Source organism: Plutella xylostella, chromosome 10 (genome assembly GCF_932276165.1).
Source record: "Plutella xylostella chromosome 10, ilPluXylo3.1, whole genome shotgun sequence".
NCBI lineage: Eukaryota > Metazoa > Arthropoda > Insecta > Lepidoptera > Plutellidae > Plutella > Plutella xylostella.
In genome coordinates this window covers 8,917,109-8,943,315 of record NC_063990.1, presented here as the reverse complement: position 1 = coordinate 8,943,315, position 26,207 = coordinate 8,917,109, and the positions used below count along the sequence as shown (strand labels likewise).

The 26,207-nt window shown below is 40.3% G+C and overlaps 4 protein-coding genes across 4 annotated transcripts; 2 read left to right on the top strand and 2 right to left on the bottom strand.

The window, feature by feature from the left end:
• Positions 1-252: 252 nt before the first annotated feature.
• Positions 253-8,622, bottom strand: LOC105391521 (guanine nucleotide-binding protein subunit alpha homolog). The gene is made up of 3 exons (XM_011563007.3): positions 7,882-8,622; positions 3,338-3,606; positions 253-2,464 (listed from the first exon to the last, which is right to left on the bottom strand). Exons 1-3 carry the CDS (start codon positions 8,380-8,382, stop codon positions 2,107-2,109), a joined length of 1,128 nt encoding a protein of 375 aa, XP_011561309.1. The 5' UTR covers positions 8,383-8,622; the 3' UTR covers positions 253-2,106.
• A 7,096-nt stretch (positions 8,623-15,718) lies between these two features.
• Positions 15,719-19,233, top strand: LOC125489114. Its single transcript, XM_048623766.1, has 3 exons — positions 15,719-16,728; positions 16,804-18,037; positions 18,947-19,233. Exons 1-3 carry the CDS (start codon positions 15,766-15,768, stop codon positions 19,231-19,233), a joined length of 2,484 nt encoding a protein of 827 aa, XP_048479723.1. The 5' UTR covers positions 15,719-15,765.
• LOC105391520 (RNA polymerase I-specific transcription initiation factor RRN3) lies at positions 18,758-23,054 on the top strand. Its single transcript, XM_011563006.3, has 7 exons — positions 18,758-19,662; positions 19,789-19,888; positions 20,191-20,343; positions 20,589-20,810; positions 21,037-21,404; positions 21,658-21,886; positions 22,319-23,054. Exons 1-7 carry the CDS (start codon positions 19,257-19,259, stop codon positions 22,509-22,511), a joined length of 1,671 nt encoding a protein of 556 aa, XP_011561308.2. The 5' UTR covers positions 18,758-19,256; the 3' UTR covers positions 22,512-23,054.
• Positions 23,055-23,302: 248 nt separating this feature from the next.
• LOC105391519 (probable RNA-binding protein 18) lies at positions 23,303-25,837 on the bottom strand. Its single transcript, XM_038117848.2, has 4 exons — positions 25,678-25,837; positions 25,391-25,480; positions 24,847-25,050; positions 23,303-24,617 (listed from the first exon to the last, which is right to left on the bottom strand). Exons 1-4 carry the CDS (start codon positions 25,690-25,692, stop codon positions 24,339-24,341), a joined length of 588 nt encoding a protein of 195 aa, XP_037973776.2. The 5' UTR covers positions 25,693-25,837; the 3' UTR covers positions 23,303-24,338.
• Positions 25,838-26,207: the final 370 nt, after the last annotated feature.

Below are 26,207 nucleotides of genomic sequence, written 5' to 3'. Positions count from 1 at the left end.
GAAACTAAATTCCTGGTGGAGAATAATAGCTAAGATATCGTTCTAGTTAGTTGGTAGGTATTATTTATAAAAATGCAGATACAAAAAAACTATCACATCTACACATAAGGACCGATTCCGAAGCAACCTAAATTTAGTGATGTCAAAACATAAAATTCTAGCTATAGGTAGGTAGCTACATTCAGCTTCATAAGCAGCTATACACTTTTGGACTTTGTAAAACTCACAAAGCGCCTGTTTATTTATTCAAACATAGACGGTTTGTTAGTTTGACAAGGCACAATAGTGTATATATTTAGGAATCTGACTGTAGGTACAGCTGCATAAGTAGCTATACACTTTTGTACCTTGTCAATCTGAAACCGCCTATCAATTCACTGAAACATAGACGGTTCGCCACGCCAGTTAGACAAGGTAAAGAAGTGTACTTGTAGCTACTTGTGCAGCTGACCGTACATACTTGCAAAATCACTGACATCCTTGGCTGTGCAGATGTAATTTCCCTATGAATTCACTATGTTTTGAAAGCTCTCCATTTTAAATGAGTTGCTTCAGAATCAACTGATTTGTCAAAATTGTTTCTTACAAAATTTCGTTGCTGTTTACAGCCTAATATTTATAAAAAAATAAATCACAGTTACAAACAGCATCCGTAACTCGGACCCACGGACTGTTAAATTCAATCGATGTTGCCATCTACTGAATTATTTTTACCATTGTTACATGTATAAATAAGTGAGTACATCATTAAATTGAGCCCGTTTAGGTGGCACCTGTTATTACTTCCCAATAATATCTTCCTCGCGCTATTATTTATTATTCAATAAGTATTTTATTTCAATTTCCTGGCATTGCTAATAATAATTTATATCTTTACTGCCAGGTTTGGATAAACACCTAGGCCTGGTTGGATGCATTCGTTATAACATTTACAATTAACTATTTTTTAACTTTATTTATTGCCACGATATGTTTGAGCCCAATTTCATTACAAAAATATATAATTATTTTATATTGAAGCAGATTACATTCATTCAGAACTTTTATAGATGAATATGAATTTTGTAACATGTCCATAGTCTTGCTGAGGCAAGATTCTTGCAAACAATGGACTCCACGCAATATTAGGCCTACCGCAAGATACGAGTTTAGTCTCAAATTCCAACGCCAGGCACCCTGTGCCCTCTGCAGTATAGTCGTGCAAAATTCCGATACAAATATTATAAAATGTTCGCTTTAAAGTATTTCACTCTGCATAACTTTCTACAGGCATCAGTAGGAAATGAGCATTTATAAATTTTTAAGCACCTTTTCAATTATTGCCTATTCTACGTATCATCTAAAAGCCATTGCGCGCTACCCTTCTGTTCCTACATTTGAAGGAAGATCTATGGTGAAGTTTCTGTGTTTGCAACTTATCTGTTCGCTTTGTGTCGCTTTTGATTATGATTTATCGCTACCACGATTCTAACTCATTGCGTTATATGTATTTATGATGTCATAGAAGCTCTCTGAAGTCTCTGAAAGATCTTAGCCGCCGTATATGTAAGTTGCTGCATTGTTTGAGGAATGTTGCTTATACATACGGACGTATACATGAAAATCTGACTATATATGAAGCTATGGTGATTCAGACTTCACAGTGAGTATATGCGTAGATACGACAGATAAGTTACAACCATAAGATTCCGATCGAGCGGCCTATAGTTGAATAGTTTACCTACATTATTACCATATTCATACATGTCATTACACCAATAGTATACAATGTCAGATTACCCATCCGCTTATACACATTAAAAAATCATACAACGTGTTCAATATAATACATTTCATGTGCAAAATCTACTTTTTGGTCATTAATATACTGATATACAAATTGTTACATTTAAATACTACACATAGCTATCTCATACGTATTTGACACTCAAATACAGCGTACAAAACTTCCTATAAGACACCTATAAACGTTACATATAGGCCTTTAAAGGTCTGTACATATTATACAATCACATTATTTTGTCTTTTCACTATTATGCATACATACATACACAGTTCCTTAAAAATACAATTATGCTTTGAACGTGGTATCACATAAAATCCATGTCACTGCAGCATGAGAGATTCGAGGTTCCTGTTGAGAATCGTATCCTTTACCGAGTTGAAGACGACCTCTATATTGTGAGTGTCTATGGCTGTTGTGAAGTGGTGGTAAAGGGTTGTCTTGGGTTCCCTCCGAGCGTTGGCGAACATGTTGAGTAGGAACATTTGGACATCACGCAAGTTGTGTGGGTCCCCTGCGAACTGCGGGTAGTACCAGCGGATGTCCGTGTCTTTGCTTGCGACCTTCCTCGCGAGCAGGTCCGACTTGTTCAGGAACAGGATAATGGAAATGCCTTTGAAGTTGACGTTGTTCACGATCGTGTCGAAGATGTTGAGCGCCTCCTCTAGCCGGTTAGTTTTCCTGTAATATTTGAAAAGGTGACATTAGTTAAAAGCTTGAGTCCCTTGAAATCAGACACAATAGAAATCTGTTGTCGTCAGGCGCGATATCGCGAGCTCACAGGTTACACAACAGTTTGTTCAGATAATAAATGTTTCCCAAGATAAGCTGCGAAGTTTAAAAGTGCAATCCTGAACATCTGTTCTTTCAGTAATCACAGCGACTTTAGTCCAAATGGTTCCTAGTAGAAGTAGTCTTAGAACGACCATAGTACTTTGCCAAGTCTCGGTTTTCTCTAAGCTTTAGCCAACAATTACGGTTCCGAGCCGTATAGATGACTTAACTGATTCATAACTTCTCCAATTTCTTTACACTACTTGCGAAAACAATTTAAATAAAAAAAATGCAACAAGCCTCTTCAAAACATCGATCCATCGATCCTTTTCAAGCAAGCTACATATTACACACACAAATTATAAAAACTTATACAAGTCCATGTACCTACATTGTGATGTGAGGCCATGAATGCCCAGAAGGCCTAGAACGGGGCGCAAGATGTGACAAAAGTTTTCCGTCGCGTCGTACTCGCTCTCGAAGCCGCGCGATGAAAACTTTTGCCACGTCTTGCGCCCCGTGCTAGTTGTACAGGGTACGACATATCTTTAAGATTCGGTGATGCTTTTGCTGTACAGCCTGTTTTTTCGATCTATAACAAAAGTCTATTTTTAATCTCAGATACTAAAATGACAGATTCTGAACAGTTCATCAACAGACGATTGTCCCGCGATTATGTGACGTATCGTTGGACGGACAATAGTTCATAATCCGTCACTCTAGTATCTGAGATTAAAAAACAGACTTTAGTCTTGTATAACAAATAATAACTGAACTCACCTATCCTCCGACAGCACCTGGTCGAACTCCGACGTCGACACGAGAAACAGTATCGACGTGACCGAGTCGAAGCACTGCGTCCACTTTTGCCGCTGCGTCCGCTGCCCCCCAACATCTACAAACACGAAGGGCACGTTGTTGATGTTGATGGTGCACTCGGAGATGCCCTTGGTGGCCTTCCGGCAGTGCAGGATGTCCTGGTGCGACGGCACGTAGTCCAGCCGGGCGATGCGCTCGAGGTCTTCGAAGAAGTAGCTCACTGAGTCGCTCTGGAATTTGAGAAGGGTAGTGGTTAGTGGTGTTGAAAGATAAGTCTTTCGCTGCGTGGTACGATTTGAGTTTATGGGATTTTTGGACGAATTCTGGGATGGAAAGTAGCTTATGTAACGTCAAAGAACTTTTGAGATAGATTTAGTAGATTTCGATTTTATTCTTACCAAACGAACATATACCTAATGATATTACAGCCTACATAATATTTGTTTAAGGTATGATTTGTACATGTTTATGTGTAGGAATACTAGGAATACATTCAGTAACACGAAGATACATTAACCTTAGAGGAATGTTTACGTTTTACATAATTTTCGCTACTAAAATGAATGAATCAAGTGTTTTTAAATGTGTATTTAAGTAATTCGTAAATATACTGTAATCATATCAGTATTACTACAACATTTTATGAATTACTATCGACAATTTATTGCCCTGAGTAGGTTTAAGTGTGATAAGAAGGGGCTTAAGGTCTCGTGGAAACAGTAGTTCAGTAATTTAATGCAGCACAAGTTTTTAAGTGTTCCTTATTTCTATTTATAATACATTGAAGCTACATTATGTATGGTTCGCATGACCTGATATCAGGATGTGTACCATCATAATTACGAATAACTCTCTACATTTTCCATATTAAATAAAAAAATGTTTTCAGGCATAGCTAACTCATTAAAAAACATAGGTCAGGAGCCAGGGCCATGGCTGTGCTTGCAGGTCCCATAGTTCTGACGTCAATAAATTTTCATCAGATAGGTCAAGTACCTATAAGAATGAAAATTTACGGTTACGAAGGGATTATACAAAATTAACTGTTGCCATTAACAGCTCCGGCATCTGTCAGGGCATGTCAGTGGCTCACCACCCCGAGGCGACTCTCTTTGTGAGTTTGTGAGTAGTGCGGCTATACGCTGCAGCGGCTAGATCCACTGCTCCATGGATCCCTGATGTCAGACTGCCGTCTGACTGAAGGTACAGTGCCTGTAGTTTATGACCAAGTCGTCGGGAATTACAGGTCACTATAAATATATCACGTAGTTTAAAAAAATGGTATCGTGTTACGGAGGGAGCATGGATCTTTCAAGGTAAGTATATACCAATGTCTCCCGAAGAACCCATAACTGTGGGATGAATTCTTAGGTTGACACCACGTACTGGCAAATTTTGGGCGCCCATTAGCTCACTGCCAGACCTTCCAACTCAGACAGGAAGGGAATAAATAGTCTGTAGATGATCATTGACTGATAATGATAAAGCGTTTTACTTATAGGAATTGGTAGAAAAAACCAACGTGCATTCAGTGTTGTTTTTAAATAAAATACTCACACAGTATTTCTAGAAAATTACAATTGATTAGTCATTCATAAGTTTCACCATAAATTCCTAGTGATGTAAGTACTTCGATTAATTTTATCACATAAGGTGGCAATCGTTGTGCTATCATAATGTATTACATAACAACATAATACCTATTATACCTGTAAACATAATCCGCAAGACTACATAGAAATAATAAAAAAAAACTGTATTGAAATGCTAAACAACACACTCACACAAATTATAGTGCCATCTTAAAACACTTACGACTTTCAGGTCCACGTCTCACCGGTGTTTAGAACTGAATTTTATTTTTTACCAAGTGTTTAGTATTGTGTCTGAATTCTCAAGGTAAGGCACCTAATGTTGCACCTATTGAAGAAGACTGAGGTCAGAGTGTCGTGCAATACCCGGGAGAGACCTAAGTCAATTGTCTGCAGAGAACGTGTGATGGCTGACTATGATGACGACGAATGTACAAGTACCTTATTATAGTGGTAGTGTAGTAATAAAAAACAAAGTTTTTCCCTCTAATGTATTACATGTATTATGTAGGTATTTACGAATGATGTGTGTTTACGTCACTAACATACTACTCAAGGTTACAAATGAATCAGTGTGATGATAATTTTCAGTGTAACAGGTAAAACCTTTATGTTAGCACCTCCAATAAACCATGATAAATACTACTACAAAGTCGGGTACAGTGTACTGTAATGAGTAGTTACTAGTTATACAATGGGGTCATAGCTAGCGTTACTCTTTGGCTTTCACACTTTTATGTATCTTTGTGTATAATTTCTATCTTTTCATGTTCAATTGGTGCCGTACCGTACATCTATAAATTAGCTAATAAGATACTTTTAGATATGGGTAGGTGGATCACCACAAGCCAGCCAGAGATATTATTGTGTCCTCGTCTTTCCTCAGCTATACACCGGCTAGTAAAACTTTGATCACTGGCCGCAAGGCGTGTCTTCGTGAGTACCTACGTACGGACTGAGCGATTTTTCAAATAGTAAACATGTGCCCGATTTCTTGGACCCCTAAAGACAATCAGGGAATCGTATAAACCGGGCTTAAAACACAATGCCTACAGGATCGAGCATACCCTTATGCATTACCAAAAATCACTACATCCAAGTTATTGTGAACGTATTTTTAACGAAATACTGTACATAGGTATTATGTAGGTACATACAAATTACAATAGCATAAGAAATGTGCTTATCAGGTAAACAGTACTTCCTCGAATTACTTAATGCAATGCAACCTGCTGATATACATACATTATTACATAGAAATGATACCGATAGGTACCTACATTTTGTTCTACCCATAAATTCTACGAACATTACAACTTATATGCCAATGAGCATGTGCCAGATTGCACATATATACATATTATGCTCCGACTGTCCCGACCAAAATCCCACAGGAGTAGTCAAATGGTAAAGTAAACGCAAGCCAGCATAAATCAGTTAGTTTTTTTATTATTGTAAGTTATTAAGTATTTATATTATATAGTAAAAAGTTTTGAGGTATGTGCAATTATTACAGTGACCCACTGGATAAATAAGCACTGTGTAGGTATGGTTTGCCTCCACCATTTCATGACGCAAGAGACTGACTAATCCAATGAGATAAGAAAATGCAATTATAATAATTATAGGATTGTGTTTGGACATGATGTTAAGTTATAAAATTTTGATGTTTTTTGCAGACATAGATGACATAGCGTGATTAGCATACCTATTTTTCAAATTTTTAGTAAATAAAGTAAGGAAACTAAGCACTTCATTTAGTTTTTTTTTATTAGCACTCATTGTCTGATGGCAAGATCTTGTGACCCTTAAATCACTTTTTATTTAAATTAAATATCCTCTTATTTTTGTGTCAAATGGGAACTAAAATGTTATACTGCTCTTTAATGGATGAAGGTATTTCTAGCCCAAGCCAATGAGGATTTTCCTAAGATGGGATAATTTGATTAGCAATCTCAAATGTGGGACTGGCAGGTGGAATGGCTGTGATTGCATTTCTTATTAATTACTTTTCTCCATGCCTTACAAAGTAAAGCCACAAGTCACTTGCACCTTTCTCTTGTAAGGGTGTTATGCAGAAAACATTATTGAGTATCATTGACAAATTGGTTGGTGGTAGACCAGGTATTTCAAAATTAAGTAGCCCACAATAAAATGGTTCTTAAACCCAACATATTAGTCTTAAATTCACCCAGAGTTTGCTTGGAAGAAATTGCATAGTGAAAAGGCCTCCTATTGTGCTTGCTGTCATTTTGTGTGAACAATACATCCTGAGCAAGTTAACTTTTCACCTTTGCGGAAAGGAACCAGAGGTCAAGCCTAGTATCCAAGAGATAGTTAACATGATTTATAGTTTTTGTAGGCCAGGTGTCAAAGCTAACACACAAGGGTTGCTTAAACTCTCTTCTGTGTGTGATTTCAAGAGCAGCAACTTATACATGAGTGATACATTCATCAGTGAATTTTGGAATTCTAAGAACTAAGGATATTAAATGTACTAATTTCCTATAACTCAAATCTGGTTCAATTTGCTAAGCATTACTTTAAACATATTAAAATTGATGTTTTTTGGGTATGGATAAGTTTGCACAGTGATACATTATGTTTTTATTAATTAACTGCAAGAAATTATACTGCAAATAACTATTGTTTTGATTTGTGTTATGAACTAGGTTATAATATAGTATTGTAGTTGATTGTTTACAGAAGATGTTTATCATTCATACAGTTCTGGCCAATTATTTCACACTATTCACAAATTTGTGCATCAGTTTAGCTAAATCATATTGAGTTAATGATCAAGAAATCCTACTACAACTACAGCAATGACAGAGAAAGAAACCCTATTAGTCATACTCAAAACCAGGAAACAAACAGTGCATGTCTTTGTTTACTTATTAAACAACAACTTACCAATTGGAATTCTCTCCGTCTGTCATAGGCTCTCTTTATGGCCCTGTCTAACCACAAGGACTGTATGTGTGGTGCATAATGCATGAACAGCCGGCTGTCCAGCGACGCGGCGCTGTTGAAGTGCAGCGCTTGCTGGCCGAGGTCCAGATTCCTGGGGTTTTCCCACGGGATGGCGAGCTTGTCCCGCGCGTCCACCAACACCTGGATCCCCTTCACGATGTTCTGGTAGATCACGTGCTGGTACTCGCGCACTAGTTCCGGCTCGAACTTCACTTTGTGTATAATCCTCATCTGCTTCAGGAATGTTGATTTGCCGCTTTCACCCGCGCCGAGCAGCAGCAGTTTGACCTGCCGTTTCAGCGCCTGCTTGTCCTTCTCAAGTATCCTGTCGATCTCTTTGCTCCTGTACCGTTGCTCTATTTCTTCTGGCGACAGCTTGAGCCTCAGCCAACACGTTAGGGCTTCGGTACAACAGGTACATGACCACATATCGTTGGCCATTTTGCATGATTATCAACGCCCAAAACGAAGCGAAACAAGGAAGATACAGGGTACAATATGTGTAAAACGGTAGTCAAGAACACATTTCCACTGAATCACTACTGCTACTTGTAATTAATTAAAACATGGACTCGTAGCACACACACATTTCTACAATCACCCCTCCCAAACTCATTGATTGAAAGACAAATAAATTATTTGTATTTGTATCACAGTGTTTTGCCTACATGGGTTTTTTTAAATGTGGCAACAATAGCAAAATGAATGAATGAATGCCACTATGACAAAAAACTAGAGGTGTGGTAGGGTAGGTCTGTCTGTGGTAGAGGTTGGAGTAGACCCACGGAATGGAACACACTGGATAGAATATAGTTCTAGCTCACTAAAGTGGTAAAGTGTGTTCCGGAGGTCGTAATGGTCGTAGTTAATACTTCGTAAAATATAGCGAGTCCAATGACCATCTATGACGTTTGATTGACATATTATATGCTTATGCTTGCGGAATAAATTTTCCCTTGAAAACCATGGATTTAAAATGTATGGATTTGACAGCTGTCGAAGAGTTCTTGCGATATTACAAAGTATAGAGATATTCTACGTGGTTTTTTTTTTCCGGGGTTCGCGTTGGTTGGTGCTCACGTGTTCCTCAATTTTCGCGTTTCTTGGACCCCTTTCTGGGTCAATTTAACCAGTTAACTCTTGTTTTTTGTCGTAATTGTGGTGCTGGTAAGTGTTTAGTGTTGTGTTCGTCCATAAATCCCTTCTCTTTAAAAGTGTCGGTTCCATTCTAAATAATGGAGCATCATTCGGATCCTCCGATCCGGCTCCCGCCGGATCCCCCTGATGGCGAAATGCTTACACCCGATCAACCCCCGCTATCCCCCCCGATGTTCACGGAACCGTCCCAGGAGACGCGAAAGCGTCCCAGGGATGATCAACTACCGCAAACGCAAGGTAAGCGCGTTATTGTTAGTCCAGATCTGGCATCCGCTAGCATCCAGACTATCTATACCCACCCAAGCCTCGACGCCACCAAGGTGTACGACGAAACAGACGCAGGTCCATTTCTTGTTAATGTTAGTCAGGAGATCCCATCAGGAAATCCTGCTTCTGGTGCCCCCCTTAGGGCTATCAAGTTTGGTCAATTTTTATATCAAAACAAAGTAGCTGACATAACACGAGATGGTGTAAAAATGACTGGTAGAAACAGAGTCTCAGTTGAGTTTAAGACCGCAAAGGCAGCCAATGAATTTGTCCATCATCCCGCACTTGCACCAAACAAATTTAAAGCTGAAATCCCCACATACAACATAACCCGAATGGGTGTTGCCAAAAGAGTCCCAGTGGATCTATCACTAGATGACTTTGTCAACTCCCTTGATCTCCCACATGGCTGCGGGGTTGTCCTGAAAGCCCGCAGATTCAGCCGAAAGGTGGTCAACGAAGGTATAACAACACACGTCCCAACACAAAATGTAGTGATTACATTCAGGGGACAATATCTACCTGAGAAAATTTACTCCTTCCGGGCTGTAGTAGAAGTTGTGAGGTATACTTACCCCACAATTCAATACTATGCCTGCTGTAGATTTGGACACACCCAGGCTCAATGCCGTTCAAAACCAAGGTGCTTCAAGTGTGCTTAACCACACTTGGGTGAATCGTGCAATACTTCCCAACCAACATGCCTTTACTGTTCTGGTAATCATCCCTCAACTGACAAGAATTGCCCTGAACAGTCAAGGCAAAAATCAATTAAAGTGCTTATGTCGCAGGACAGCATCTCATTTGCTGAGGCAGATGCTCGCTTACCCACAAGCAAAAAGTCTTTTGCTGAAGTTGCTTCATCCAAACCAAATGGCCAGTCTCCCAACTGTTCCTACAAAAAAACTGTAGTCACACAACGCAGGCCTAGGTCTCCCCTTCGTCCTGGATACGACAAACTTGCCCATCAGGCTATCATCTCTTCTCCATCTTCTTCACTTCCTAATGGAAGTGCCCTGAGTGTAATCACTCCTAACGACAATTTGCTTGACCACCTCTTGTCTCTGGTTGTCAGTCTGCTGGCTAAATTCAGTGACACCCTACCGCCCAACGTTGCCCAAAAATTACAAGTTATCTCGTCTCTATGCCACAATGGCTCTGAACCCATCCCCAATGGCTGCGAACCCGATCCGGGTTCTTCAGTGGAATAGGCGTGTCGACAGTATTACATTATCAAAGATTTAATGACTTTAGAGGAAAATACACATTCAAAGGATTTAAAAAACTGATTTAGTTTTATTAAAAAAATTGAGATTAATAAGATTTTCAATAAAATAAAAGAGTAAAATACTGCAATCGGCCATTTTGACTGAAACGCCAATCACAGCGCATGACGTCATACTTATGTACGCTTCACTGTGTTTTGATTACCTTACATACTGATTGTGCGTTACGATTGATATATATTTGTTTTTGTGATTTATCGACTTTATAACACGAATCTATCTTTAACAATGGAACCAGGTTTTGTTAAGGCAAACAGTGCAAATTTGCCCAGGATCGATTTATGGATGTTGGGCGAGTTCCTTGCAACAAATAAAGAATTTTGCTCTTCCGAATTTAGAAACGTGAAAACCTCTTTGTAAGTTTATTTTATTAGTATTTATCTTTAACTCTCTCTCTCTCTCTCTCTCTCTCTCTCTCTCTCTCTCTCTCTCTCTCTCTCTCTCTCTCTCTCTCTCTCAGCCTTCTGTAGTCCACTGTTGGACATAGGCCTCTCCTAACGATCGCCACCCCAAACGGTCACCCGCCATCTTTTCCGTTTGCCGACACGGGGTCTCCACTCCAGAACCTTTGTACTCCAGCGGTCGTCGGCTCTGCGGGCTACGTGACTATTTGTTATCTTTAACACTAGATATAAATATGACTAAGTAGCAATCAAACTCGTTTTAAACTCTTAGAAGTTTATTTCGCCGAAGAAGTTTGTTTCGTAGAAGTTTATTTCGCCGTGCAAGCTTTAACCATTTATCTCTTATTATTTTCTTGTATGGGACATGTTCAAACACCTTATTGGGTGTCGTTATTGATGTATTTTTGCACTGAGGCACTGCACACCACTTATAAACTTTAGAATTCATTTTTAACACAAAAAATACGCAGTGTTTGTTTACTTTGCTCTTGTAAACAAATTTGACGTACGTAAGTGTGACGTCACACACGACGCCATGACACGGCGAGCTGTTTTCGCGCAGTATTTAAAAATGATTATAAAAATGGCTTTAAATTTCCAAAATCTTAAGTTTATTACCGAAATAAAGGTTTTGTTGTAAACAATAGATGGTTATCTGCATTACGGAAGAGGATTTCAAAATCTTTCGCCTTGCCTATACTCAGAGCATTAACAGCAAGAAAAGCGAACTGCTCACATTAATTGATGACATCAAGCCCGCTGTCCTTGCCATCTCGGAGACATGGCTTGTGCCGGGTTCCCGTTTTCGGGTTTCTGGTTACTCATGTCTGCGGGATGACAGGGATGACGGGTATGCTGGGTGCGCTTTGCTAGTAAAGCGTTCCCTTACCTTTTCTTCTATCCCTATCCCCCCCCACGGGCAGGAGTTTAACGTCGTGGCTCTTAGGGCTATAGGCGTTACATTCGTGTCCGTCTACTTCCCTGATCCTCACCCTTCTCTTCTTCCTTCTTTCTACAATTTAATTTCTTCCCTCCCTCATCCCCTCCTGATCATGGGGGACTTTAACGCCCACCATTCCTCTTGGGGCTCTTATCGTACTGACTCATTCTCTGTCGCCCTCTTAGACGTGCTTGATACCTTAGATGTTTGCATTTTAAATGACGGGTCTCCAACCCGTCGAGTCCATCCTCATCAAAACCCTAAAAGTGCAGTGGATCTATCCTTCTGCTCTCCTCTTCTTTCATCATCAATATTCTGGAGGGTCCTTCCAAATACCTTTGGAAGTGATCACTTTCCCATTTCAATCACTATTCCCAACAGGTCCAGCATTCTTACCGACAGATGTGCCTTTCCAAGGTACATGGTTGGCGAGAAGGACTGGTCCAACTTCATCTCATCAGTAGAAGATAAACTTAGCCTGATCCAGCCCTGTACTAGTGACAATTTTCTCGCCAACTACGACATGTTTGAGAGAGCATTGACATCCTCAGCGAAAAACAAGAATACTCGCAAATGCCAAAGAGTCTCACCGCCTTGGTGGGATTCCGACTGTACCACGGCCATAGACGAGCGCAATAATGCTGAGGGTGTTTATCTCTCAAACATGAGCATGGACAATTTTATTAATTATAAACACATTGCGGCTCGCACTAAAAGGCTTCTTAAAAAAAAGAAGAAACAGGGCTGGTTCAGGTTTTGTGAACGTCTCTCCCCCAGATCTCCCCCTTCCTTAGTGTGGAGATACATTCGACGTTTCCGTGGATCTCTGAACGTCGAAAACATCACATCCAATGATCCCTCTGTATGGCTCGAAGGGTTCAGCGACAAGCTGGCCCCTCCATATGTCCCACACTATGATTCTTTTCCTCCTCCCCCGTCTATTATACAATCTTCAGACAGATTGGATTCACCGTTCTCTATGGACGAACTTCAATCTGCTCAATCAGGCCTATCCGATTCAACTCCAGGCATTGATGGCATTCCATATTCGTTTCTTTCAAAATCAAGCCTCAAGGTCAAGCAGGTCTACTTGGAGCTGATAAATTACTTCCTTGAGTACGGAGTTACTCCGAGCTCATGGAGTAAACAAATAGTCGTACCTATTTTGAAATCCGGAAAGGACCCTCGTGATCCAAACTCCCGTCGACCGATCGCCCTATCCTCTTCCTTGGCTAAAATTCTCGAACACATAATAAAGTGCAGGCTCGAATGGCTTGTCGAAAACAAAGGTATCTTAGCCAAAACCCAGTTTGGGTTTCGGAAAGGCATGAGTACTTTGGACAGCCTTGCGATACTCACTACAGACATCCAAATTGCCTTTAAGAGGAAAGAATACCTGGTGGGTGTCTTTCTTGATGTAGCATCTGCTTACGACAACGTACTTCTTCCTGTGCTCAGGCAGAAAATGCGCCAGCTGAGTATTCCAGTGAAGCTTACCCGTCTTGTTTGCAGCCTACTAATGGAGAGATCCATATTTATAAAATCCCCATCATCTTCCCTAGACCACCCAAAATTTGTTTGGAAAGGCCTCCCCCAGGGATCAGTCTTGAGCCCTCTCCTGTACAGCCTCTATACATACGATCTTGAACGGTCCGTTGACTGCTTTTGCGACATTTTACAATATGCTGATGACCTTGCACTCTACCACGCTTCTTCTTCATTAGGAGAGACAAATGTCCAGCTGAACCTGGCCCTAAGATACCTCTCGGACTGGCTGACTCGACATGGCTTATCCCTCTCCACTCAAAAATGTACAGCAGTCGTATTTACCAAGAAGCGCAACGTCCCTGACGTGGACATCGTTATTGGAGAAGATTCAATTGCTGTATCAAGTGAAGTAAAATTCTTAGGCGTGATATTGGATTCCAAGTTATCAGGTACCCATCATATGAGCTATGTGGCTCGGAAGTGTGAGAGGGGTGTCAACGTCCTCAGATCACTGTCGGGTGTTTGGTGGGGTTCCCACCCTTACTCACAAAAACTGCTATATAATGCGATTGTCCGGAGCCATTTCGATTATGCTGCCTTCATTATAGACCCTTGCAATAAAGCAGCTCTGGAGAAAATTGACAAAGTGCAGTACAAGTGCCTTCGCATAGTTTCAGGTGCGATGAAATCCTCCCCTACCAATGCCCTCCAGGTTGAGTGTGTTGACCCTCCTCTCTCACTTCGGAGACAATACTTATGTGATCGGTTTTTCTTTCGAATCTGGCAATCTAACTCCCATCCTTTGTTGCCCAAACTTGATATCCTTAAGCGTCTGTGTAATGCTCAAGAAACCCATGGACTTTCCTATCTACTAAAAACTTATATCTTTTCTTCTAACCTCCCCCACCCTACATCCAAATTTAGTATTTACCCTCTGTTTGATGTTCCTTACGACGCCTTAGTTTTTCAGCCCAATGTAGTAATGGATTTAGGTATCAGTAAAGACTCTCCTGCCGCTGAAAAAGCTCTAAGTGCGAAACTCAATTCAGAGTGGCCAGGCTGGCTCCCCATATTCACTGACGCATCCAAACTCTCCGAAAACAGCAACGTGGGTTTGGCCGTATGGCTGCCCAAGTACAAAGTTGCACTCAGTTTTAAGCGTCCCCCTGAGTCCTCGGTCTTCACGGGCGAGGCAACAGCTATTCTCGAGGCGCTTCTGTACGCTGAGTCACACAAACTTAACAAAACTATTATACTTTCTGATTCGGCCAGTTCATTACAAGCAATTATTTCCTTTCCCTTTAAATCCAAATCCAAATTCCCTATCATTTTAAAAATTAGAGAAACCCTATTCCGTTGCATGACTCAGGGTATAGAAGTAGCTATCGCTTGGATACCTGGGCACAGTGGTATTATTGGTAATGAGTGTGCAGATTCCTTTGCTAAGGATGCCGTTAGCTTGGGCCTGGACACTCATTACCAAAATTTTGCCCATGACCTTGCCTCGCTCGCAGGACCGAGGCTGGATAGATCCTGGAAAGTGTCCTGGGACACTTCTAGGAATTTTAAAGGTAAATTTTACTCCCATATCCAACCTCATATCCCAAAAAAGCCATGGTTTTTTAAAGCAAAACACTTAGATAAACCAGCAACTTCCACTCTTTGTAGACTGCGTCTGGGCCACGCGTGCACCCCGGTGCACTTGGCTAGGATTCGGGTCCGTGATAGCTCTGTCTGCGACTGCGGTGCCAGTGAAGGATCTGTTGATCATCTCTTTTTCGAATGTCCCAACCTTCAAACCTCCCTATATGACATCCTCCCCCCCACCATTCCCAAACCTGTAAATACTAACTATCTTCTTACCCTTGTACATACTCCCCTTGTTAATATACTGTACAAATTCCTTAAGACTAACAATATTAAACTGTAAATGTGTTTGTACATACATATATACTAACAAATCTAACCATTACTTGTGATGTCCACTTATTGTTTGTATATATTGTGTTTGTCTGGTTGTTTCAGGTTTTAACTGTGTAAATAGTCTAAAATAACCGTAACGACTGCTTTCCAATACTGTGAGCATTGGTCACGTGACTCTGGCCCAGTTAGCCGTGTTAGTCACACACGGCAAAGAGCCATTCAACCAAAATTGATTGATATTCTACGTGATGAATAACCTACGTACAAAATGATTGATGATGTAAAGAATATACTATAGTTATATAAAATCATAGAAACCAAAATAAGCGATGGCGACATAAAAGGCGCATCCCAACTTATGTTCTCCAACGACTCCGTCGCCCCAGACACCCCCGAGACGCTACAAGGCCTACAGTCGAAGCACCCGCCACAGCCGCCCTCCGCCCAGCTCCCCGACGCCCCGGCCAGCGACTCCGCCCCGCTGCAGGTGCTCGGGACCGACGTGTACGGGGCCATCATGTCTTTCCGCTGCGGCTCCGCCGGCGGACTGGACGGCCTAAGCCCCCAACACCTGAAAGACCTCCTCGCTAGCACCGGCCAGGCAGGAGAAACCCTGCTGAGCAACTTGACGGCATTGATCAACCTTATGCTAGCGGGGAAGGTCAACACATCAATTGCCCCCCTCATGTACGGCGCCAGACTCTGTGCCCTCAACAAAAAGGATGGGGGCATAAGACCCATCGCCGTTGGCTCCACCCTCAGACGTATAGCTTCCAAAGTCTGCTGCCGTCAAATTCTACCAAAGCTAAGTACCTACCTGCAACCCCTCCAACTCGGTTTCGGCTCCAAGGGAGGATGCGAGGCCGCAGTCCACGCACTGCGGACCTATATCGAACACGACGGCGGCGAGGTTGTCCTCAAAGTCGACATCAAAAACGCATTCAACTCAATAGACAGAGGTACATTCCTAACTGAAATAAAAGAACTCACACCAGAAATATATCCATACCTCTGGCAATGTTATTCATCCCCATCCTATCTCATCTACAATTCAAATCGCATCCACTCCGAGGTCGGTTGCCAACAAGGCGATCCGCTCGGCCCCGCCATCTTCAGCCTCGCCATCCACAAAACGATATCCTCCCTGAAGTCGAAGCTGAACATGTGGTACCTTGACGACGGCACTCTGGGAGGCGAGTCTGACACCGTGCTCGACGACCTCCGTACACTCACGGACAATATGAGGGAAATAGGCCTGGAACTCAACAGCGCTAAGTGCGAAATTTTTATCCCATCCCATATATCCGAAGCGAGAAAATCGATAATAGAATAGAATAGAATAGAATAGAAATCATTTATTTGACACACAGCAAAAAAAAAATATGAAAAAACAAAAATAATCATCCAACGTTTCAACGCATTAGCCCCCAATATTAAAATACTTGACGAAACATCTCTGCGCCTCCTCGGAGCTCCCATCCATGAACAATCAATTAACAATTTCATATCTGAAAAAATTAACTCTTTCACCAACAAAATCCCACACCTCCTCAAAATAAGTAAACACATGGCATTTCAAATAATCCGGTACTCGCTGTTCGTCCCCAACTTCACATATATACTAAGATGCAGCCCCATTTTCAAAAACAAAACAATTCTTTCAGACATTGACAACCTAATACAAAATTCTCTCAGTAAAATATTAAACCTACCATTCAGAGAGCGCGACTGGCTCCAGGCCTCCCTACCCATCCGTTTTGGCGGCATCGGTGTCAGAAAGGTATCGGACGTAGCCCTGCCCGCCTTCTTGTCTTCAACCCACAGCACGCTGGCCTTGTATAATAAAATTATTCACCCATCTTTGGGTGTTTCTGAGGTCTCGTGCTGTGGTGAAGCCAAGGAGGCATGGCAGTCGATCTGCCCTGGTGAGGCACTGCCCGAAAACCCGCACTCGCAGCGTCTGTGGGACGAGCCCAAATGCCTGTCTACAGGAAGGCACCTGCTCGAGACGAGCACTAACGATACAGAGAGGGCAAGACTCCTGGCGACAGCAGAACGCGAGTCAGGCCTCTGGCTCCATGCCCTGCCCTCGCCGAAGATAGGAACCTTCCTCGACGACAGGTCTTTCCAGACGGCGATCGGCCTTCGCCTTGGCATCAAAATTGTCCAGCCCCATCACTGCATATGCGGAGCGGAGGTCAACCAACTCGGCCACCATGGCCTCTCGTGCAGACGCAGTGCCGGCCGCCTGTCCCGCCACGCCGCATTGAACGACATCCTGCGCCGGGCCCTAGTGTCAGTCAACACTCCGGCGGTACTGGAACCTGCCGGTGTCATTCGCGACGACGGGAAGAGGCCCGACGGGATGTCGCTCATTCCCTGGGCACACGGGAGGTCGCTAGTGTGGGATGCCACGTGCGTCGACACACTGGCGGCGTCACACGTCCCACACACATCCAGGGCAGCGGGAGCGGCGGCTGGTACTGCTGAAAACCTGAAACGGGAGAAATACAGGTCGCTCGACAGCACATACTTATTTCTCCCGTTTGGTGTTGAAACCATGGGGCCATGGGGTCCGGACGCCAAAAGTTTGGTCAAGGAGATCACTTCCCGGCTCGCAGACGTCTCAGGTGACAAACGAGCCGGGGCGTACCTCCGCCAGCGCCTGAGTCTGGCGATCCAGCGGGGCAATGTCGCCAGCGTGTTGGGGACCCTTCCACAGGGATCAGAGCTAGAAGGGCTATTTTATTTATAGTTTTATAGTTTTTTGTATAATATATAGGTAGTTTAAGTTGTAACATAGTGTATTATTTATTATTAGGCTTAAGTTATTATATGCAGTAATTGTACATTACTAGTAAATTAGGGTGTTTAGGATCAATTTTACTAATAATATCTAAGGGCTTAGAAATAGTGATGTCAGGTAATGTACATAGTTAGCCAAAGACTGTGCTTAACATTTTTTTAAACTTCTATATCCTAAAATGACCGATGTAAAAGTTAAAAAAGCCGCCTCTTGTGTTTCAACTTTAAACTCCATCCAACACCTTATTAAATTATTTTTTGTTAATGGCAAGGATGTAAATTGAAGTCTAGTGAATGAATGAAATGATAATGACACATCCATTCCAACATACGCAATTAGTAGATACAAAACGTTTATTCATAATAGTAGTAGTGGTGCTCTAGTAAAGTAATATAGTATTCTATGCTTTTTTGATGATGTTGCATGAAAGATGAGATGAATATTATATCCGTAAAAGTAATAAAATAATCATAAAATGTTTTCTACATTATCAGTTTAATGTGTTAATCGAAACGTCATAACTACTGACGTCAAAGTCGTCAAATAATTTAAGATAAATGTCAAATTGAAACAACACATGGCTTACCAAGTGCGCGTAAAAAATATTTTATTTTGGCTAATAAATACACAAGTAACTTGCGTCTGCAGAGTCTCAATTGATACGCTGTATCGTGTGTAAAACTTATACCTAATACGGTGACGTGTACTACAAAATGTGATTTTTCTCACTAAGCTATGTCTAAAGAAGGTTACATTCCTGAAAAGAAAGAAGGTGAAAGTAAAGTGGTTCTTGAAAGATTACAGTCCTATTTGAAAGAAAAGAGAAGCAGTGAATCATCGGATACCAGTGGCACTTATAACAAGCCGGGCACCAGTTACGAACATCACCCGCAAATAGTGCCTCCCTACGAAGACAGTAGTACCATATTGAAAGAGGTTCTAAATCACAAAAAAGCCGAACTTCTGCGGCAACCAGAAGTCGTAGAGTTACTAAAGACAATATCACAAAATTTAAAGTGAAATAAAGTATTTAACCTATAGCCATGGCTGTCGCCGCGCAAAAGTCCATCGCATCTTTGATGCAAAAAACTTTAGACCGTCAAGCAAACGTGGCGCGTATGAAATTTCGATTCAAAGAGAACCAAGTGCAAAACATACTGTTAACCTACATAACTAACAACACAGGGCCTTATAATGACCTCATAGAGATATTGAAGACTTATCCTTTGTCTGATGAGAACTTCAAACTCTTGATTGAAGACTGCATTTCCTGTGTGGTGTTGTTGGGTCGAGAACTGAAGCTGTTTGTGAGTGCGGTGTGTGCAGTGGAGTGGACGGACAAGTCTCCCGAGAACATTGAGCTGTACAGCCGGTTCCTGATAGACCTGGTGACTGCTCATGCATACCACTCTCCTCATGTTATGGACTCCCTAGTCAAACTATTTAGAGGTGATTATTGTTTATTTTACTAGAAAACTATTTCACATCTTGGTGAAATTGTGTAGTGTTTACTGTTATTGAAGGATGATTCATTACATTGTGCAATATTTAAGTAACTTACTCTATGTGTTTCAGCTGATGGTGAAAATTGGGAGAATACTGCACCTGAAAAAACTGTGAAGCAGTGGTCAAATATTCATAATATTATAGCTCAAATAGTGGCTGTTATGCCTATGTAAGTTATTTAGTTTTTTACATATTTTCATCTTCATCTATGTGTCAGCCAGCCATGGAAAATCTCATTGAGATCAGGCACTGCAATAACTGTCTTTGATGTCCATCCAACATTGCTATGTCTAGATGATTTACTTTTTCAGATATGAAGCTAACATCATTCTCTTTTATGTGCCATACTAACCAAACATATCATGTCATCATGCTATATTTTGAAACACCTTGTTCAAGAAATATTTTGAATGTCTCAATATTGTATCATTTACATATATTATAACTTAGATGTATAAATTTATGTTTCAGGACTAGTGATATCTTAATGCAAACAATTATAAAGCAATTCCCTTACTACAAAGCGGGAATTTGTGCAAATAGGACCTACATTCATAATTTAATATGGATTACAAAATATATTCCATCTTTATTAGAACAAATTATTATGGCTATTATAAATAGGTAAGTTTCTTCTATTTACTGTTGACTTGAAGATTGGAGATATTAAAGTTTTTGTTTAGCTTGTGTTCATCTAGCTCAGGAAAAAGGCAAAAAAGCTCTAAATATAATAAAATTATATTGTTCAGAAGATATCTTGACTTGTCCTATGTTAACAGTAAACCACAGACAAATAATTATGTGAACACAAGCCTCATACATACAAATACCTTAAAATAAATTAACCAAATCATCTTACAACTCAACAGAATGGTAACGATGGATGTGAACTTAGCGGAGAGAGCAAAGAACAAGTCTCAAAGTGACACAGTATTCTCCATGGACGTAGATGAGGAGGATGTTGCCCTCAGTGACACCCTCGACTACTGTATGCTGGAGGTGCTGCGGTGGCTGCAGGACGAGAAGGACCCGGCCTGGAGGACCATGTGCAATGTGTTTGAGAGGGTCATCCTGCCTACATATGGAATCAGGTATGTGAAAAAGCTTTCTAAGCAAGTGTGGAGTAATGAAATTGACCAATGAAATGCTGGAGACCAAAATATTTTCACACACCATGTAAAGCCAGGTGGCGTAATGGAAAAAAACTCGTCTTCTCATTCAAATCCTGGAATGAACCAATGTTTTATACCTGTCCTACACATCTAGATTCTATGACAGGAGAATATGCATAATCATAACCATCTAAACTATTTTCAGACACGTCCAATTCCTGCTGCTCTACACGATATCAATAAGCCAACAATGCGCGGACCGAGTGCTCAACAACCTGTGGGCAGTGATGGCCGGCGGCATGCACGGGCTGGGCCCCGCCGCTCTGGCCACTCGCCGCACCGCCGCCAGCCACCTCGCCGGCCTCCTGGCCAGATGCGTCCGCATGCCCAACACTAGACTCATACACTTCCTCAGAAGCATGGCAGAATGGTGCCATTCGTATATAACTGCGACGCAGGAAGGCACAGCGAAATCGGATAATACGAAGGTTCACGGGGCGTTCTATGCGGTGTGCCACGCGATCTTCTATCTGGTCGCGTTCAAACATCAGCAGCTGTTTATGAGTAAAGAAAGTGAGTATGAATGTGATGAATTTCATTAAGTAGACAATTATAATTATTCATTGTGTGTAAACAAGTAGTGACGTATCAACTGTTCTTTATGATATACGTCCGGCACTCCCTGGGCAATCCGCAACTGGCGCTATACTGACTGGCTAATCCTTTTACCACAGCAACAAACCCTAGCTCTAGTGTTTGTCACCAACATCGTCAATCTAATCTACAATGTCTACCCAAACCACTTACAAGACCCTCCAATCTCCAGGCATAAACTTCGTGGAGTCCCTCAACCTGCCTCGCCTGGTGACCTGCAGCCTCAACCCGCTGCGCTCGTGCCCGTCCCAAGTGACACGGGCCTTCTCCTCCGTAACCCGGTCTCACCAGGTGGTCTACTGCCAGGCCATCATCGAGAAGAACGCGAGACAGACGCTGCAAGCTGACGCAGGGGAGCAGTTCGACAACTGGTTCCCGTATGACCCGTATACGCTGCCACGGTTAGTGTTGTTACGTATCTAACGGCGACTTGCATAAAAATCTTAATAATATCGATTTAAGAAACATCAATCAATCCTTATACATTTATGGCATATATCGAGTTTTAACACTATATCTTCAGTTAAGATTTTGGTGCAAGTCGCTTTTCATCAAGAGTGTTTTAGACTTTTAGTCCACGTTTAATCTAAATCTGTTAACGATATTACTGTCGGATTCCTAGTTTATATTTATTTAGGTAGACTATTATTGTAAAAATGGCCGCGGAGATGATAGAGAGACCACATAGTGCAGGTCGCCGGCTCACTATGGACCCGTATTACCAAAGACAGCCAAAAGTGGATGGAAATGGAGGAGGAAAAAATATATAAGAATACGGCATTCATTCTTACTTGGCACAAAAGGTAAACAACTTGTCTCCTTACTTTTTTCAGATCCGGTAAAATAATCTGGCCCCTCTGCATAGAGTACAAAGACTGGCTCAAGGACGGCGATGACGAGACGCAATACTCCAGTCGGATGAGGAAGCTGGAGTCCGAAGATGACGACTACCTGATGGCCAGCCCCGGCGCCAAGCTCGCCAGCTCTCTGTCCAACTGCATATCTCCAGGTTTCAAGTCTATGTGAACGGGCTACGGGTTTGGTCAAACATTTGCCGTAATGGTTTACGAAACCATAACTGAAATGATGCACAAGGTTGTAAAGAGAACGTGAGATGTGTGATAACATTTATCGGTAACGCCACGCTCGTTAGCCTTTGGCTGAAAACAAGCAATTTAGAAAATTAAATGTCAACTTTTGTGTACCGAATCTATACTCGGTGGTAAAGTACATTGTTAAGTTCATTTTATTTGTATTGATTATTTTTGTTACATGAATAGGAAATAAATACTTAACTATGTAAGTGAAGTTCAAAACTATAATATCAAAGTAGATGATAGATAACTATTAGTTAATTTTTACATAAATATTATGTAAAGTGTCCTTTAGTCTGGTGTAACTAGCAGACAGTTTATCCAGTTATGCTATAGCTTATTTGAATTATTAGTTTTAAGTGTTGCCAAGATGTTAAACTTGTTTAGGTCTGAAATATAAACCAGTGATATTTTTAACAACCCAGTGTAACTAATATTTTATAATGGCTTAGAATTAACATATATTTATTTGCAATTTCTTTGTTTAATTTACTACACTTCCTGATATAAAACCTGTAGAGTATTCATTTTCTGAGATCTATACTATCTATAGGCCACTACAGTTCTCAGTATATTCCCACATATTTTATCTTTATGTTTTTGGGGCTCAAAGCTACAGAGACAATACGAGTCGTAATAAAGTTAATATCAAGCATTGAGTTATAATGACTCAATAATAAGTACATATTATGTGGTATAGAATACATATAATAAAACGCAGAATAGGTCAACATTGTAGTTTTAATTTATTACAATTAACTTACCTAACACAATATCAATACACTCAAGCGACACAACACACCTGTATAATTTTCGATTAAACTAAGTACCTACTCACGAATATAATAAACCTAGTTTGAATTGAACATTTATTTTTTTTGTAAAAATTGTCTAATAATTATGTAATATCATTGATTCGTTGGAAAAGGATAAATAATTAACACTGTTCCATACTAAACATGATTAGAGAAGTTGCTATTATAGGAACTAAATCACAAAAAATATTAAATTATTAATATTACCTAATTCCGGATCCAGAAGCTCAGATAATTTAGTAAAACTATTCTACTATTTAGTAATTCAATTCATGGCATACACATTACACAGACGAAGCCCCATGGTAAAGATATGGTGCCAATGTAAAGCGTAGCTCTTGTAATCGCAACCTAAGGTACATGATATTGCTTTTTCTACAAGCCAAGTAGTGTATTGCGTGTCATACTAGCCCAATTTCGGCCACGGTATCCTATCTCATAAACACTTTGTAAAATATCTATACACTTCTTTTGCAATACCCATACATTCAGAAATTTAATGGTGATGCTTTTTTTATTAAGTAATCAATCATTTCATTTAAACTACAACATTTTATAAATTAAATTATGAGTACTATCGAACACATACTGATGGTACTTTCCTGTTAATGGAAACCAGTATTTTAAACTTACAAAACAAATGAGATACTTAGAATTACATAATTAAGTAAGGGAGCACACTTAATTTCATTATTAACTCATAAAAAATATTTTATCAGATCACAAAAAATAGAATTAATGATATCTTTTATTTCTTACATAATACTGCTCCATAACAGCGGCAAAGGGATCATACAACACAATGGCTTCCCTTTTGGATTGACTGATTTAATATGTACCTTACGATATTTCATGATAGGTATATTTTTTTCACACTGGCTTCCCCTTCAAAGCTATGAACCCCTCACCACTGCTTTTTAAATAATCTCTGTAAATTTCCTGAATTACTTTTTCCTGTGGTAAGGGTGCCGTCTCCTGAAGGATGTGGAAGACTTGTGCTGAGGTAAGTTGCTTTTATATTGATACTGTGCTATAACAGGTGCCTCGTCTGCTGCAAGTTTATTTAACACAAAGTCATCACCTGCTTTCATATTCTCCATCATTTTAAGCTTAGCCTCTATTGATTGGATGGCAGTTTTTCTACTGATCTTCGTTTCAGGCATAGCATTTGTTCCGGCTAAAGCTGCGATACCAAGTTCAGGTTTTGGTCTGTCATGGTCATCCTGTAAGACAAAATAATATAATTAGAAACAATTTAGTAAATTATTCTTTGCAGTAGGTGATGATAATTCTACTCTCATGTGTTGATGATTATTAATGGAGACTTTAATATTGATAAGAGTCAAATCTGTAGGTTTATGTTTTGTATTTGATGATTGTTATACTTTCTAGTCTCATAGGATGCTAAGATCAAACTGTAGTAATAAGAATAAGTTAAGACACATTACTTACTGTGTGTTTTGCAAACTTCACACATATCTTCTTTGAGCCTAGAATTTGTCCATTCAAAGACTTCATGGCTTCGATGGCGTCTTGCTGCATCTTGTAGGTGACAAAGGCGAATCCCCGGGACTGCCCAATGTTGGGCCCGCTGCGGTGGAACAGCATGTCAAACTTCTCGATGTTTCCGTATACACGCACCATTTTCAGTAGTTGATACCGATAAAGAGAAATGGTAAGGTTTAATAAAGTTGATCAGTTATTTTAATTTTTATTCTGACATGCATATTGAAATTACAGATTATTTATTATTTACTCAAATAAAACAAATATGTATATTTCACAGTAATTCCGATATTATCAGCATCATATCATTATCATTCTTAGGACATCAAAAGCTTAAATGCTGGCATGAGTATACAATACACAAACACATGCCTCAATTATTGATACTGATAACATAAAGTAATGCAGTTTAAACATAAATAATTGAATTGCTAGGTATACTCGAAAATAAAACAATTATTAATAAAACAATTGTAATAGAAAAATATACATACTCATTAACTCGCGTGTCCAGATTGCCTATCCATAGTCGTTTCTGCGGGGCTTCTTGAGATGGCATTGGCTCCAAGTGAAGGGGCAACTAAAACATAAAGTTATGATATTTATGTATTCAATTAAATACATTTGTGGATGGCCAAAGTATAGATCACCTAGAAGATTGATAGGTAGTGATAATTAATAATTTGTATCATGTTTTGTTAGAAATGTATTATGACCTAAATATGATAGGTTGAAAACCTATGAAAGAAAAGTAAATTATCCAATAAATTTAATTACCGTTGCATCTGCCATGCTGTCTAAATGTTTATAACCTCGAGAATCTAATGCTAAAACGTTTATTATATTAATCGCGGAACAAAATATTGATTTTCGTGATACCTATTTTCGTCAATAAATATAGAATTAAATTGAATGAATGAATGAACGAATAATGAAACAGACATGTGTCAACATCTACAGAATAATCTGTGAAGGACTCCCTATTCTTTAACTGCCAGTTTCTATAACTCTATCTAGTTACTTTCATACAATTTTGACAGATTGTTACTTTTGATATGTCACAATCGTATGAAAGTAACTACCAGTTATGGATAGATAGAGATATAGAAACTGGCAGTTAATGATTGCTTATTATCTCAGAATAAAAACGGCTTTGCCCACGAGCTCAACCCTTGACATCCCAGGCAGACAATTTTGCATTTTCCAACGAGCTTTGCGTTGCGTGTGAGTCTTGTATACTTACAAACGCAATGCATGGATGGCTCATCAATCGCTCCACTGACCTTTGTATGGATGGCCATGGATAG

Coding starts and splice junctions, on each gene's coding strand:
- LOC105391521 (XM_011563007.3), bottom strand. CDS start 8,382: ATGGCCAACGATATGTGGTCATGTACCTGTTGTACCGAAGCCCTAACG. Junction 3,607..7,881: donor GACGGAGAGAATTCCAATTG/GTAAGTTGTTGT, acceptor CTCAAATTCCAG/AGCGACTCAGTGAGCTACTT. Junction 2,465..3,337: donor CAGGTGCTGTCGGAGGATAG/GTGAGTTCAGTT, acceptor CAAATATTACAG/GAAAACTAACCGGCTAGAGG.
- LOC125489114 (XM_048623766.1), top strand. CDS start 15,766: ATGTTCTCCAACGACTCCGTCGCCCCAGACACCCCCGAGACGCTACAA. Junction 16,729..16,803: donor TATCCGAAGCGAGAAAATCG/ATAATAGAATAG, acceptor GAAAAAACAAAA/ATAATCATCCAACGTTTCAA. Junction 18,038..18,946: donor CCGGCTCGCAGACGTCTCAG/GTGACAAACGAG, acceptor TTTCTCACTAAG/CTATGTCTAAAGAAGGTTAC.
- LOC105391520 (XM_011563006.3), top strand. CDS start 19,257: ATGGCTGTCGCCGCGCAAAAGTCCATCGCATCTTTGATGCAAAAAACT. Junction 21,405..21,657: donor GCTGTTTATGAGTAAAGAAA/GTGAGTATGAAT, acceptor TCCAATCTCCAG/GCATAAACTTCGTGGAGTCC. Junction 21,887..22,318: donor GACCCGTATACGCTGCCACG/GTTAGTGTTGTT, acceptor TACTTTTTTCAG/ATCCGGTAAAATAATCTGGC.
- LOC105391519 (XM_038117848.2), bottom strand. Junction 25,051..25,390: donor ACACGCGAGTTAATGAGTAT/GTATATTTTTCT, acceptor CTTTATCGGTAT/CAACTACTGAAAATGGTGCG. Junction 24,618..24,846: donor TGAAGTTTGCAAAACACACA/GTAAGTAATGTG, acceptor TTTGTCTTACAG/GATGACCATGACAGACCAAA.